We start from the raw sequence: 13,703 nt of genomic DNA, 5'->3' as shown, positions 1-13,703 counted from the left end.
AAGGAGATGTTGGAAGCTGATTTCTCCACCCTGTGATACCGTGCATTGATTTTTGTCACTGGCAGGTCATGAACTTCCTTTGCTGGAGTCTGCTGGGGCTCTGGTGTGTCTCTGCTGGTTGTGCAGCCCATCCAGGACTGGGATGTCACGTGCTTTTCCCTTTCAGATTGCCAACATCCTGGACAGCCACGCAGCCACCCTGAACCGCAAGTCGGAGCGCGAGGTTTTCTTCATGAACACGCAGAGCATCGTGCAGCTCGTGCAGAGGTCAGCCATTCCCAGGGGGTCCTGCAGGACAGGAGCTGCCCCCAGCAGGGGTGGCAGGGGTTCTGTGTGCATTCAGCCTCACTCAGCGCTGGGTTTGGTGTCTTTGCCTCTGCAGGTACCGCAGTGGGATTCGGGGCCACATGAAGGCCGTGGTGATGGACCTGCTCCGGCAGTACCTGAAGGTGGAGACTCAGTTCCAGCACGGTGAGTCCCTGGGCACAGCAAGGGTTTGATTTCTGAAGGAGTTATATTTGGTCCCAGAAAGTCCATGTGGGCCCTTGGAGAAGGTTTGCCCTCACTTTGTGCTGAGGGTGAGCTGCACAGGCTTGCTTTTAAGGGTTTGCAGTCAGCCTGGGTTTTTTAAAGGAGCTTCCTGTCCCCAAAGCTCAGCTGAAGCTGAGAGGTGAAATCAGTGCCTTGCACTGCTGTATCCAGGCACAAGATGGCAATGAAGCCCTGGCTGATTCGGAGGCTCTGGCTCTTACAGGTAGTTCTGATTCCGCTCTTCTTTTGTCCTGCTCCATTACCTGCCCCAGCCTAATGGTACTGCAGATTCATTTCCACTTCAATTTGCTGGAAGCAGAGGATGGTGCAAGGCTTTTTGCTGTTATTTCATTTTGGTTGTCATTTGAATGAAAGTCTGAGCTCCCTATTCCTCTCTCAGTATTGCTCACAAAGGAGGCATTTGGTGTTGGAGCTGTTGATTAAGAGTGGGACATTTGAATTAAAGTTTGCAGTAGGTGATGGTGGGAATGCTTTCTTCCCAAATTGATTGTGTGGACCATAGAATGACAGACTGGTTTGGGTGAAAGGGACCTTAAAGCTCATTTCATTCCACCCTTGTCATGGGCAGGGACACCTTCCACTATCCCAGGCTGCTCTAAATCCTGTCCAATCTGGCCTTGGGCTCTTCCAGGGATCCTGGGGCAGCCACAGCTGCTCTGGGCACTCTGTGCCAGGGCATCCCCACCCTCACAGGGAGGAATTTTTTTCTAATATCCAATCTAACCCTGCTGCCTGTCAGTGTAAAGCCATTCCCCCTTGTCCTGTCACTCCATCCCTTGTAAATGGTTTCTCTCCATCTTCCTTGTCCGCTCCCTTCAAGCCAAGGAGATTCTCCAAAAATACATGTAGAAAAATAAAGACACATCTAGTAACTTGTACTCCTTGCCACAGAAGTGTGAAGACTGGGAAAGAAAAGTGCATTTCTGCCTGCAGGTCACTATGACAAGTGTGTGTTCACCCTTCGGGAGGAGAACAAGAGTGACATGAACGCGGTGCTGAACTACATCTTCTCCCATGCCCAGGTCACCAAGAAGAACCTGCTGGTTACAATGCTCATTGTAAGTGTCTGATGCTTGCTTTCTCTCTTTCCCTCTTTCTCTCTCTTTCTTTCCTTCTCTCTCTCTCTCTCTTTCTCTCTTTTGTCTTTTATTTTACAAACATAATGTGGTCTGTTACTGCCAAAAATACATCCAAAGTAGCCATCCACGAAATAACTCCCCAAAGCAAAGAAAGTGTCATAATTTTCCTAGACCGAGGCTGGGTTTCTTAAATTCTCATCTGTAAGGATGATGTAAGGACCCTGGCATTCTTTCTTTCTGGCTCTCCTTTTCCCCCCTTTTTTTTCCCCTTTTCCCTTTTTGGTGTGTGGTGTGATTGTAAGTAACGCTTGCCTTAAGAATCTCATTATTTGAACACGGAGCCATATTTCCTCTGAGAATTCTGGAGTAGCTTTGAGCCGGGGCTGTTCATTTCTCAAGTAATCACGCTGGTGTGATGGAGAGAGAAAATGGCAGCTGTTCACAGCTCAGGCCTTCAATTTTCTTCAGAGTCCAGTCACTCAAGTGTGTAATTACACGGGGGTGCCGGCGAGGCGTTAGCCCTTGTCAGAGAGCTGGGCTGAGGCTTTGCTGCTGCCTTTGCCAATCAGTGCAGGCAAAGCCAGTGCCTGGCTTTAGTTTGTTGTTGTCATCCTCATGATTCCTTGCTAAAATGGGCCTGGAAGTTTGGGTCTGGTTTGTCACCTCGTGTGGGCCGTGCCTCGCTGGCTCTTGGTGTTGGCCGTGTGAGGGAGCGAGGGGCGTGTGGGGAGACCTCAGAGAGCCTCAAAGAGGTTTCCTTGGCCCTTCCTGTTGGGTCATTCTTCCCAGCACCACTGCCACTTACTTCTGCACAAGTAAAGGCCAACCTCCCAGTTTGCCAGGACTTGAAGCACCTTCCCACTCATGGCTCTTCACATCCCCGTGGCACGTTTGGTGTCACCACGGTGAAGGCTGAGGTGTTTTATGGGTGCCCAAGCTGTTTGTGTGGGGTGGGGTAAGTCTGTCCTCCAAGGGCAGCCTCGCTGCCTGTGTGGCTGTTATTGATGTGTCCCAGGAATCCATTATTAACCAGGGGCTCTGAGGATGCCTTTAGTAATGGTCTTATGCTGCCATCATTCACCTTTTTTAGCCAGCAGGCGCTGAAGGCAGGGTGGGAACTGCTTCATCCTTCATACATCTGTTGAAATATGGTGTGATTTGTTGTTGTATGTTCATTTTCTGTGCTTAACTTATGCACGTCCTGGCCTGAACAGGATGGAATGGCTGCTGGCATGGCAGGGTCTCATGTCCTGTCGCGTTTCTGTTCCCTGGAGCAGCAACATAACAACACCCAGGAGTTTGTGTTTGAAATCCAGCAAAGGCAGTTCTTGAATTATTCACTGTGAACCCCCTCAGTGTCCTGGAGTGGATAAATGCACAGAACTTTCTTTGGGGACAATCGCACTCATGTTTGGTGGCCCAGGACTGGTCAGGAGGAGACAGCAGTCTAATCAGAGTTTGGAGCTCAGATGTTTTCTCAGTTGTTTGAGTATGGTCTGTGTCCCTGGAGAGCTGTGTCACCATTCCTAGAGGTGCCATCATGCCTGAGTGGGGCTGGAGAGAAAGGGGTCAAGGGCAGTGGGAGGGAAAAGCTGTTGAGCTCTGGAATCTCGTGCAGCTGTTGTTTAGTCAGTCACTCTATGGGACTTTTGTATTACCTGGTTTTGGTTTTTACTTCATTTTCCCTGGCAGGTTTGTCAATCCAGCCTGCTGCACAGAGGTCTCCCCTTATCATTTTAATATTTCTTGGATCTTCAAATGTCCTCTTCTGGTCTGTAGGTGTTTAAGATCTCCTTAAACTTTGAGGAACCAGCTCTTTCCTGTGGCAAATCCCTGTTTCATCTCACATTTCCCTCCTATGATTAATTTATCAAGACAAGCTGTTAAGTGCTATGTGGAAGAAGCACGTTAGAGGCTCCTAGAGGGTTTCCAGCTTTGGGGTGGGAGGGAAGAGGCTCACAAGAAGTGTTGAAGACTGTGGGATTACTCATGGGAATTGAAACTATTTTTGGAAGAAAGCCTTTACTGTTTGCATTTTTTTGAATGGAGGAATTCAGAAGAGTTTTGGAACATCATTAACACTGGAAGTTATGCTCTTCAGTTTTGTTGTTTTATCCAGCCTATTTAGACAGTAAGGTAAGCTTGTGGATTTCCTCAGATCCACGATTCTCTGGTTAGAAGAAATATTATAAGTCAGTCGTGTACCATGACAGTACATTATTCATGGGTTTAGTTGGCTTTGCTTAGCCTTGTCAGAGGAATGACAGATCTTCTTTCTGGTGTTGGCTGAAGCTGCACAAAGTTTGTGGGTGGTTTGTGGTTGTGGAGCTGTGGGGACTTTTGGGGTTTGAGGTGTTTTTTATGTGGATGTCAGGAGGTTCTCTGGCAGTGTAACTCTGGTCACCGTTCATGGGGAAGGTTTGCTGACCTTTACATGCTCCACAAGGTGTCTGGCTACAATTTATGCTCTTTGAATTTTGCATTGGTGCTAGGAGAAACTTCTGGTACAAACCTGAAACAGGGTAATGGGAAATGGTTTTCTGAGTCTCTCTGACAAGTCAGCATTTCTCATGTGTTTGGGTACCAAACATGTGCTACAAATAGGGGGATGGGAGATGGTGCCTGTCCCTTCTTTCACCTTTTATTTATGCGTGTAAAATTGCTGAATACTGAATATTTGTATCCTTGTCAGCACAGAATAATTCAGGTCGGGACTTTTGGGGATGGTGTGGTCCTGCCGTGAGTGTGTGCTCATATTCCAGGTTCAAACTCCTTTGAGGGAGTACAGATGATGTTTTCCCTCTGTTCTAAGCATTTCCTGTTCTCTCTGCTCCCAGGACCAGCTCTGTGGCCGTGACCCCACCTTGACAGACGAGCTGATCAATATCCTGACAGAGCTGACCCAGCTCAGCAAGACGACCAACGCCAAGGTGGCCCTGCGAGCGCGGCAGGTGAGGGATCCCTGCCCAGATCCCTCCGGGCTGCTCCCGCCTGGAGCTCACCCCTTTGGGAAATCCATATCTCCTGCTGTTCATTTTGATCACTGTGCAAATGGGGAGAGCAGGTTACTGTGAGCAGCACTTTGACAGTGAAGCAATTAACAGTGATTAACCGTGGTGACAGGCAAAGATTGCGGTGCATTCCCAATCACTGTAATATTTAAATTTAACACGCGTTCCGTTGTCCCTCCTCCTCCAAAAAGTTTCGTCTGGCTCACACAGGAGTTAACTGGGAGTAGCCCATGGTTTGTATGATGGAGGAAGTGGAAATGCATGGTTACTGTGGTTTTTGGTGGCTTTGGCATCTGCAAACCTGACCAGCACAGGCTGCCTGGATTGTGCAGGAACAGCCAGGACGTGCTCTCCAGGTTCCTCAGCTGCCTTACAATCCTTGTGGATCCATGTGTGCAGAGAACAGGGAGAGCCATTTACACAAGAACCAGATGTTCTTTGCAGCTGCTGAGGAATTATCACACAGAATTATGCTGGCCTTTTGTAGGTTTTCTTCCCTCTCTGAGTTGTGCTTTGTCAATTTTGTTTTAACCTGGAAATAATTGGAAAAACTCTTGATGCTGTCAGTTCCAAGAGTCTGGTACAGAACGAATTTGAATGTCACACAGGCACCCAGATACTGTTGTGAGCTTCCTCTTTAGCAGTTCAGTTTAACCCTCCCTCTGTTGCCAGGAAGGAGTGAGAGGGCACAGTGGTTTCCTGATAACGCTGACCCCAGGGTCTGATCACTCCTCTCACTCCACAGTCCCTATCTCCAGCCTAAAACTCTAAAGCAGGAAAGCTCACACTTTGGAGGTCTCTCCTTTTATTTCAAAGCTTGGCTATTGAAAACGAACAGGGTGTTTGAAGCTGCTCAGTGACCTTCTGTTTCCTTCAGGATTGTGTTTGTGTCCTTGAACCATTCCGCTATTGAACCTCCCCGCAGCAACCGGGGATGGTGCTGCAGTTCTTGTGTTGCTCTTCAACTTCATTTTCCCTGCAAGCTGCTTCCATTTCTTCCCTCTGCATCCTTCGTGTTGGGCATTTAATACCTGGCAGTGGTGTCAGTTTGCTGCCCTGCTTGGGAGCAGAGCGTGGCTCTGGCGTGGGCCTCCCCACAGCTGCTGCCTGCCAGCTCTGCTTCCCAATTACCAGCCGGGCAGGCAATCCCCAGGACTAGCAGCTCTGCACTGCTAAATCACATGCACTGATGGAACTTGATTGAAGCTGTTCCCTTTCTCTATGGGGAATTGCCAATAATACAAACGGAGCAGATTACACAAATGAGGCCGGGGAGGGGAGAGGGTTTGCGGCGTCGCGCGGGTGCCGCAGAGAGAATCTGGCTGCCTCTTCAGGGATGGAGCTGGCTGGTTCTGCCTGGAGGTGGCAGCCCCCTGCTGATGGCCCAGCGTGGCTCCTTTCTCTGACATTCCCTGTGTTTCCCCAGGTTCTCATTGCTTCCCACCTGCCCTCCTATGAGCTGCGTCACAACCAGGTGGAGTCCATCTTCCTGTCGGCCATCGACATGTACGGGCACCAGTTCTGCATTGAGAACCTGCAGGTACCCACCAGCCTTCCCTCCTTGGCTCCCTGCTTCCTTCTCACTGACTTTCATGTCCCAAGGTCCTTGTGGCTTTAAGATGTATTGGTCTGGTGTCCAGCTTTCCCCTGTTTTTTGTTTTCACCCCTATGCTGATGTCGGAATCACCTCATGCCAGTTCTGCACCTTCCTCACAGGGGACAGCGGAGGAGAGGGGCTGGTTCCTCCCTCTGGTCACCAGACATGAGGAAATGGAGTTAGGGGGGACATTCAGATTGGACATTAAGGAAAGGTTCTTCCCCCAGAGGCTGCTGGGCACTGCCCAGGCTCCCCATGGAATGGGCACGGCCCCAAGGCTGCCAGAGCTCCAGGAGCGTCTGGATGAGCTCCTCCCATATGGTCTGGTTTTGGGTGGTTCTGTGAGGAGCAGGGAGTTGGACTCAGTGATCCCTTCCAACTTCAGGTTTTCTGTGGTTTAATATAAAAAAGTCATAATCCTTCATGAATAACAGCAAAAGCTCAGAAATCAGAACTAGCCAGGCTCTATTTGGGTTTTTTTTTCTTTTTTTGCCTGATCCTGGTTGCAAGACAGAGTTCTCTTTTAAACCTCTGCTTAATGTGATCTTTTTTAGAAACTCATTTTGTCTGAGACATCCATCTTTGATGTGCTTCCCAACTTTTTCTACCACAGTAACCAGGTGGTAAGAATGGCAGCTTTGGAGGTAAGTTTATTCCCATTTAAAAATAATAGTATTTTTCATTTTTCTGTGGATTTGGTTTGTTTTGAGCACTGCCACCCTGCAAGATCCAAGAGAGCTGTAGGTTGTGTGTAATTGTCTGTGCTTGGAATCTGGCATTTAACAGCACTAACATTGGTAACTGAGTGAAATTTCAAAGTCAAGTTACATTTGTGTGAAGACTGAGGTGGTTGAAGGGAGAAGGTGAAGCTGCTGTCAGAGGACATGATCATAATCCTGATGGTTCTGGCCTTCCTCAAAGAATAGCTTTAAACTCTGGTTGAGTTAGAGTTTATCTAGCTGCTCATTTGGAGGTATCTGTTGGGTTTTTAATACTTTTTGAGGTCTCTGGTGTATTATTTGCCCTCAGCCCAGTGCAGCTGATGGAGTTCTCTGTCCCCAGGTGTACGTTCGGAGGGCCTACATTGCCTACGAGTTAAACAGTGTCCAGCACCGCCAGCTGAAGGACAACACCTGCGTGGTGGAATTCCAGTTCATGCTGCCCACCTCCCATCCCAACAGGTCAGATCACCTGCCTCTGGAATTGGAGATTCAGGAGGGGCTCGTCCTGCCCTGGCAAGGAAAACTTGCAGTGGGATTGGTGGAGAAAGGGGGTTCATTTAAGCATGATACAGTTTTCATGTATTTTCTAGTTTTTAACTTCAGCTTGGGGAGTAACTTATCTCTAGAATGTCAGTTCTAGCTGAATCCTGAGCCTCCCAGAAAATGCAGTTCCAGACAGAATAATCAATTAATTGGAATCTTAATGCAGAACAGTCAAACAGTCTCTGTGCTCTTCCTGCCAGCCCTTTCTAACTGTCTGTGTGGCTCTACTTCTCCTTCCTGGCTTTGCTGGATAAGGTGACATCGTTTATAGCACATGATTTTTTGACAGAGCAGACCAGGATGAGAGCTTTATATAAAATTCTGGGGTTGGCATAGTTTGATTTTCAGGCAGTTTTGCATTTCTTGTGACTACGACCAAAAGCATCAACTCTTGCTGCCCAGAGAAGGGTGGCATCTCTAATTCATTCAAAAAAAAGAAAACTTGGTTATCAGAACTTACAGGAACATTGAATCAGAGTGGTTTGGGTTGGAAGGACCTTAAAGCTCATCTCCTTCCAACCCCTTGCGCTGGAGCAGGTTGTTTCTGGGTGTCTGTGGGGTCGGTCTGTCCCGTGTTCTCCCCAGGAGGGTGGTGGAGCTGACGCTTGGGTTCATTCCCTGCTGGCTCCGAGGTCGCAGTGAGTCCCCTTGGCCGCCGGGTGCCACTGTTGGTCCGTGCCGGGCACCGCGGCCCTTTCTCCCTCCTTTGTTTCCAAACATCTTTTCCCTGGTTTTATTTTTGGTGGGGTCCAGTCTCGCTTCATTGAGAATCCATCAGTACCTTTTATGAAATGGTTTTCAGAATCTGGTTTGCTGGAAATGAAGGGCTGTCCCCAGCCGGCCCCACCAAGCACTCCTGGTACAAATGGGACATGTTTGGGCTCATCTGGTCCCTACATTTCTAGAATATTTGTAAATAATTGCATACTATTTTTAGTACCCCTTTATAATGCTCTCTTCCACCCTTCATTCTCCTCCGTTTCTTCTCTGCTGGCCTCAGTTACCTTTGTTGCTCGGGGATTTTTGGCCTGCCAGTGCTGGCCACTGCTCTGCTCTGTGCACAGCCTTAATCAGACAAGGTCAGCTGGAAGAGGAGAGACATTCCCTGCTCCAGGAACAGCTCTTTGTCCCGAAATCTCCTCTCCCCTTACACTGAATTGGCTGGGACAATGTTCTGAGCTCAGTTCTGCTCCTCAGGCTGCTGGGTGATGGGAAATGCAGCGTGTTCCTTGTGCAGAGGGAAGCGGGATCGGGAGCAGGTTCAGCCCTGCAGGGGCAGGGGCAGCTCCTTGGAGGTGCCTCCAGCTGCCAGGGATGAATTTGGCTGCTGGTGCTTGGGGCAGCTTCTTGCTCTCCCTCTGGGGTGGCTGGAGGGTGCCCAGGGGCTGATGGTGGCACAGGTGTTTGGGTTTAAGGAGCTCTGAAGCCACACCTGGTGTTAAATTCAGGACATGGAAATCTCAAAACTCTGACATTGTCCTGCTCAAGTCTTCTTTGTTGTTCTTGACCATGGTCTGTGTTCATCACGTGCTTTTCTGTATCTTTCGTAGCACAAATTCTTAGGCTGAAAAGTAAAAAACGCATTCCAAGGGCAAATCCCAAAGCCAAAATATCCCAAAATGTCCCTCAAGGCTCTGCAGGGCTGGTGAACCAGGAGCAGATGCCAGAGAGCCCTGAGGAGAGCATTCCCTTTGGGAGATGCTGTTGTGTGATGCCACACATTTTTCACCACTTCCTCTGATATTTTTAAACCCTGGTCCCCTTTGTGAACCTTTGAGAGCCCAAATTTTACTGAAGCAATATTCACGTAGAGAAAACAGCAAACTGATAATGGTTTAAATTCTAATTAGGTTTTAAAATTTTTATTTAAATTCTTTGTTATTGGTATTTAACCCTGCTATGCCTTTACTTACTTGTGGCAGAAACAATCCCAGTCACTCTTGAGCTGCCTGATCACAGCTCAGGCTCAGACTTTGTATTTTTGGCCATGGAAGGATTGCCATCAGCTGCCCACAGGGAAGCAGAGAGGACAGAAAAGCTGTTAAATCTGCTGACAAAGGCACAGAAGTGCAGCCCGCTCCTGGTGGGTTTTGTGGGCAGAAACTGTTCGGGGAATTATTTGTTTGAATTAACAGAAAATGTCCTAATGTAAGAATCCCCACTGAATGGCAAGGGAAAGTCACAGGGAGAAAAATAGCTTCTAATGGGAATCACAGAGGGCTTTATGGATCCATCAGCACTCCTTGTGCCCGGTGCAGGGCAGATGAGGAGTGTGGTGTCACCATCTGGCAGCAAATGGGGTTTGTGAGCCCTCTCCGAGCAGAAATCCAATCTGGAGGCTTGGATCCAAGGGGATCTCTGGGATGCCAATGGCCCCACGCTGCAGAGGGGACTGCAGACAAGTGCTGAGTGCAGAGCCTTGCCTGGGGATAACCTGCCTCGTGCAGCCAGCCAGAGGCCTGGGGAGAGGAGATGGGAGGAAGAAATGAGCCCTGTTTGGAGCTGTGCTTTGCTCCCCGCTTGTTCTGCCGGCCCTGCTGAGCTGGGAAGCAGTGGAATATTGACTGGTGCTCAGAGAGTTCAGCTGCCTTTGTGAGGATGGCAGCCCAGGTGACAGACACTGAAAGGCCTTTCTGAGGTGTTCGTGAAACAGGCCTTGCCTAATCTTAGCTTAAAATCTTCTGTTCAAAGAAACATTGTGTGTGGAGGAGAGGGAATTATAGTGCTTTTTCAACAAAAGTGTTTCTTTCTAATCCCCTCTCCTCTCCTGCTTTCCAACAGCCTTTCTTATGTGTGAAGCTGTAAGGTTTAAATTAAACTGGGACATTGTCTGCTGTAGCCAGCTCTTGCTGCTGCCCTGCTCCTCCCAGAGCCCTGCTCCTCCCTTCTCTCCAGCTCCCCCAGCCAGGGTGTTCAGCTGCTCCCTTGATCCCCCCTTCCCCAGTAACAGATGTGCTGGAGGACCAGGAGGGAAGAACTCCGAGGCGAACGTGCTCCCACAGAACAGATCCCTGTTTTTGTCAGAGCTGGATGTGCCCCATGTGTCACATGCTGACGCAGGTGCTGGCAAGGAGACTTAGAGGTGCTGGCTGTATCCTGATTTTGGGATGTGGCAGGGATAGCCCAGGGCTCTACCTTCTGCTTTGTTGAGCCCCAGAGGAAACTGAAACACAACCCAGCCTGTTTTGGTCCCTGCTGCCTCAGCCATGCCTTCCCAACCCCCCTGGGCACTGAGCCCACACCTTTCCTCTGTCCCATGGAACACCCTCAGCTGCCACATTTGGCCTTGAGGTGTCCTGAGGGAGCTTGGACCAGGATGTACCGTTGGAAGGAGGAAGTGAGGAAGGTTTTAGCACTGCAGATGAAGTTTTGATGATGAGCCTGCTTAGCTGTAAGGCAAGTGTGACTTTGGGGACTGGACAAACGAGATGTCTGATACCAGCTCACCCTGCTTGCCTCTGGAGCCGGGAATGCACACACTCAGCAAACGTGGATGTAGAGGCAAATGCCTTGTCTGGGTTGAATTCATTCTTGGGACTGCATCCTGTTGTCCGTGGTGCTTCCAAGGGTGGAATTCAAGCCTAGGTGTGAGTTGCTCTGTATTTCATCAACATCATCAAACCACAGAATGGCCAGGGGTGGAAGGACCTTAAAGCTCATCTCATTCCACCCCTGCAGTGGACAGGAACACTTTCCACTAGACCAGGTTGCTCAGAGCCCCATCCAAGGGTATTCCCATCAGTATAAATGTCTCAACGATCTTGTGCTTGGTTTTGCCTGGAATCTCCTCCCTCTGTGCTTGTGGATGTTTGTTCATGCCCTCCTTGGACTTTGGTGTTGCTGATTTCAAGGCTTAAGAGTCGTGCATGATCTCTCCTTTGCTGTCTCCTGATGTTTTATCATCTATGGGGTATTTTGGTTGTTCTCTTTTGTCAGCCTCTTCCTTAGCTTACAGGCAGAAACCGTTTGGAAGGGTGAAAACCAGATTAAATATCCCTGGTCCCAAACAGTGCTTTTTTAAGAACCCCAAACTCGCAATTAGACTGTGTAGAGGTTTCTTCCTGCTATCATTTAACAATGATCTATTCATAAAATTTGTGTTTCTGCCAGAGTGAAAGCATTTTCTGTGGGCTAGTTGCTGAAACAGCCTCTGGCATCACTCTTTGGATGCCAGGAGTGACCCAGCCGTGCTGCTGTGAGCTCTGACCCTACCTGGAGCCCCAAAGGAATAACTCCTGGGGTGTCAGGTAGCCTGAGGTCCCCTCCTTGTTGTGAGAGTGGTTTGTATAGGGAGGGAGGAGGGGAGAATGATTCCAGGACACCTGTAAATCCCTGCAGCGCCGTGCTGAGGTTTGATGTTAATTAGGCAGCAGGCAGCAGTAATGTGCTGCCGTTCCCTTGGCTTGCCTGCCTCGGAAAGGGCAAAATCTTCCAGCAGAGCAAAGAAGGGGTGTGGAAGGGGCAGCAAACTGAATGGAACGACGATAATTTTATGCAAATTGGACTTCTGTAGCAGATTCAGCTTGGCTGAATCACAGAGGGAGCAGAAGAATAAGGGAAGAAAGAGGGAGAGGAAAAACCCAATCAAAATGTATGGTTTGAGGCATGTTTCACAGCCTTCTGGTTAGATTCTTCTACAGGAATGAGGAAACATAAGAGGAATGGCACTGGTCAGAGCCAGTGGAATTGCTCTTTCTCCTGTGGTACTGCTGTTAATAACTACAAGTGGGTTATTGAGCCAACCTCTGCTGATTCCGCTTTGCTGCCTCATTTCCAAAGCTTTGCCCTGCGCTGGCACTCGCTCGCAGCTGGAGCTTTGCATGCATGGCCATGGTGTGGGGGGAGAGCTCCTGTTTGACACAGAAAAAGGGAAAGAAAGGGAGGAGGGGGCAAGGGGAGCTGAATTCAGAGTCACCGGGAGGTGCAGGGGGGTGCAGGAGCAACGGGGACAGCGGAGCTGGTGCACGGCTGGAGCAGATCCCTGCTGAGATCGGTGTTGCTGGTCAGGAAGGGCCCTTTTGGGAGTTGAGGAGGGCTCAGGAGAAGGGCTGGGGCTGGTGTGGAGGGCAGGGTGTGAGGCTGAGGGCAGCAGTGCCAGCACTGCCCCATCGCTGTGCCCGTGTCACCCCCGGGCCTGGTGCTGCTGGGGGCTCTGACGTGGCCCCGGCTGCATGGGCTGGCCCCGGCGGGGAACCAGGAGATGGTTTGGGTTGGAAAGGACCTTAAAGCCCATCCAACCCCACCCCTGCCATGGGCAGGGACACCTTCCACTGTCCCAGGCTGCTCCCAGCCCCAATGTCCAGCCTGACCTTGGGCACTGCCAGGGATCCAGGGGCAGCCCCAGCTTCTCTGGGCACCCTGTGCCAGGGCCTGCCCACCCTCCCAGGGAACAATTCCTTCCTGACATCCCATTTGAACCTGCTCTCTTTCAGTTTCAATCCACTCCTCCTTGCCTTGTTTCCCCCCCTGCCATTCCTGCCTGAGCCTCCTCAGCTCCGTATGGAGTGGCAGGAGCCGGTTCCCAGAGCACAGTGCCAGGGTGCCCTTTCTGAGGCTGAGCCGAACATTTGTTACACTGGTTTTTTATCCCTCTCTTTTCTGAAAGCCTTCCAGGGACGGCTATGGGAGTCTTCCTGCTGGGGGTAGGAACTGCCAGTCCTCTTTCAGACTATTTTTTCCAACTGAAGTGGATCACATGCAGCTTTCCCACTCTTTGCCAAGCTCACAAAATAGTCCCAACCCCCTGAGGGCTCGAGGCCCGTTCTTCCTGACCACAGGCTCTGCAGCACAGGGTCTGTCCCCACCATCCCCCCCCCCCAATTAAATACTTGTGTTATTTACCATAACAGATATGGTTTTAGTTTTTATTGTCCCCATTTGGTTTAAGGAGGTTATGGGAATTTTTTGTGCCTCTACCAGTAATGCACTCAGCACATCACCTTGTAGTGAACGTGACTGTGCTGTGACCAGAGTTTGGGGACAGGAGCAGGGCAGGCAGTGTGACCATGGAATACACTGGTCATTGAGCGTGGAGACTTCATGCTCAGTAACTTGGGGTCTTGCCTGTGGTCTAGGATGTCAGAAAAATCTGTGGTTCCTGAAGGGAGGGGGGTGAATGTCCACTGACATGTTCCTCAAAGCTCTCCTTTCCCTCTTTGGATTCTTGCTGATCCCTTTGCACAAGCCTCCTGTGTGCAAG

The 13,703-nt window shown here is 49.8% G+C and overlaps 1 protein-coding gene across 5 annotated transcripts in view; it reads left to right on the top strand.

The window, feature by feature from the left end:
• ACACA (acetyl-CoA carboxylase alpha) overlaps nt 1-13,703 on the top strand; it is a 103,121-nt gene that overhangs the window by 30,403 nt on the left and 59,015 nt on the right. For all 5 annotated transcript variants that reach the window (XM_082294587.1, XM_082294585.1, XM_082294584.1 and 2 more), the window contains 7 exons: nt 167-267; nt 383-471; nt 1,486-1,610; nt 4,469-4,582; nt 6,069-6,182; nt 6,794-6,883; nt 7,302-7,420. In XM_082294587.1, the coding sequence (XP_082150713.1) occupies nt 167-267; nt 383-471; nt 1,486-1,610; nt 4,469-4,582; nt 6,069-6,182; nt 6,794-6,883; nt 7,302-7,420 (752 nt within the window). The remainder of the gene's footprint in view (nt 1-166; nt 268-382; nt 472-1,485; nt 1,611-4,468; nt 4,583-6,068; nt 6,183-6,793; nt 6,884-7,301; nt 7,421-13,703) is intronic.

The sequence above is a fragment of the Coloeus monedula genome, assembly GCF_965178545.1.
Source record: "Coloeus monedula genome assembly, chromosome: 20".
Taxonomy (NCBI): Eukaryota; Metazoa; Chordata; class Aves; order Passeriformes; family Corvidae; genus Coloeus; species Coloeus monedula.
The sequence above is the reverse complement of the archived record's forward strand: the minus strand, read 5'-3'. Positions and strand labels throughout refer to the sequence as shown.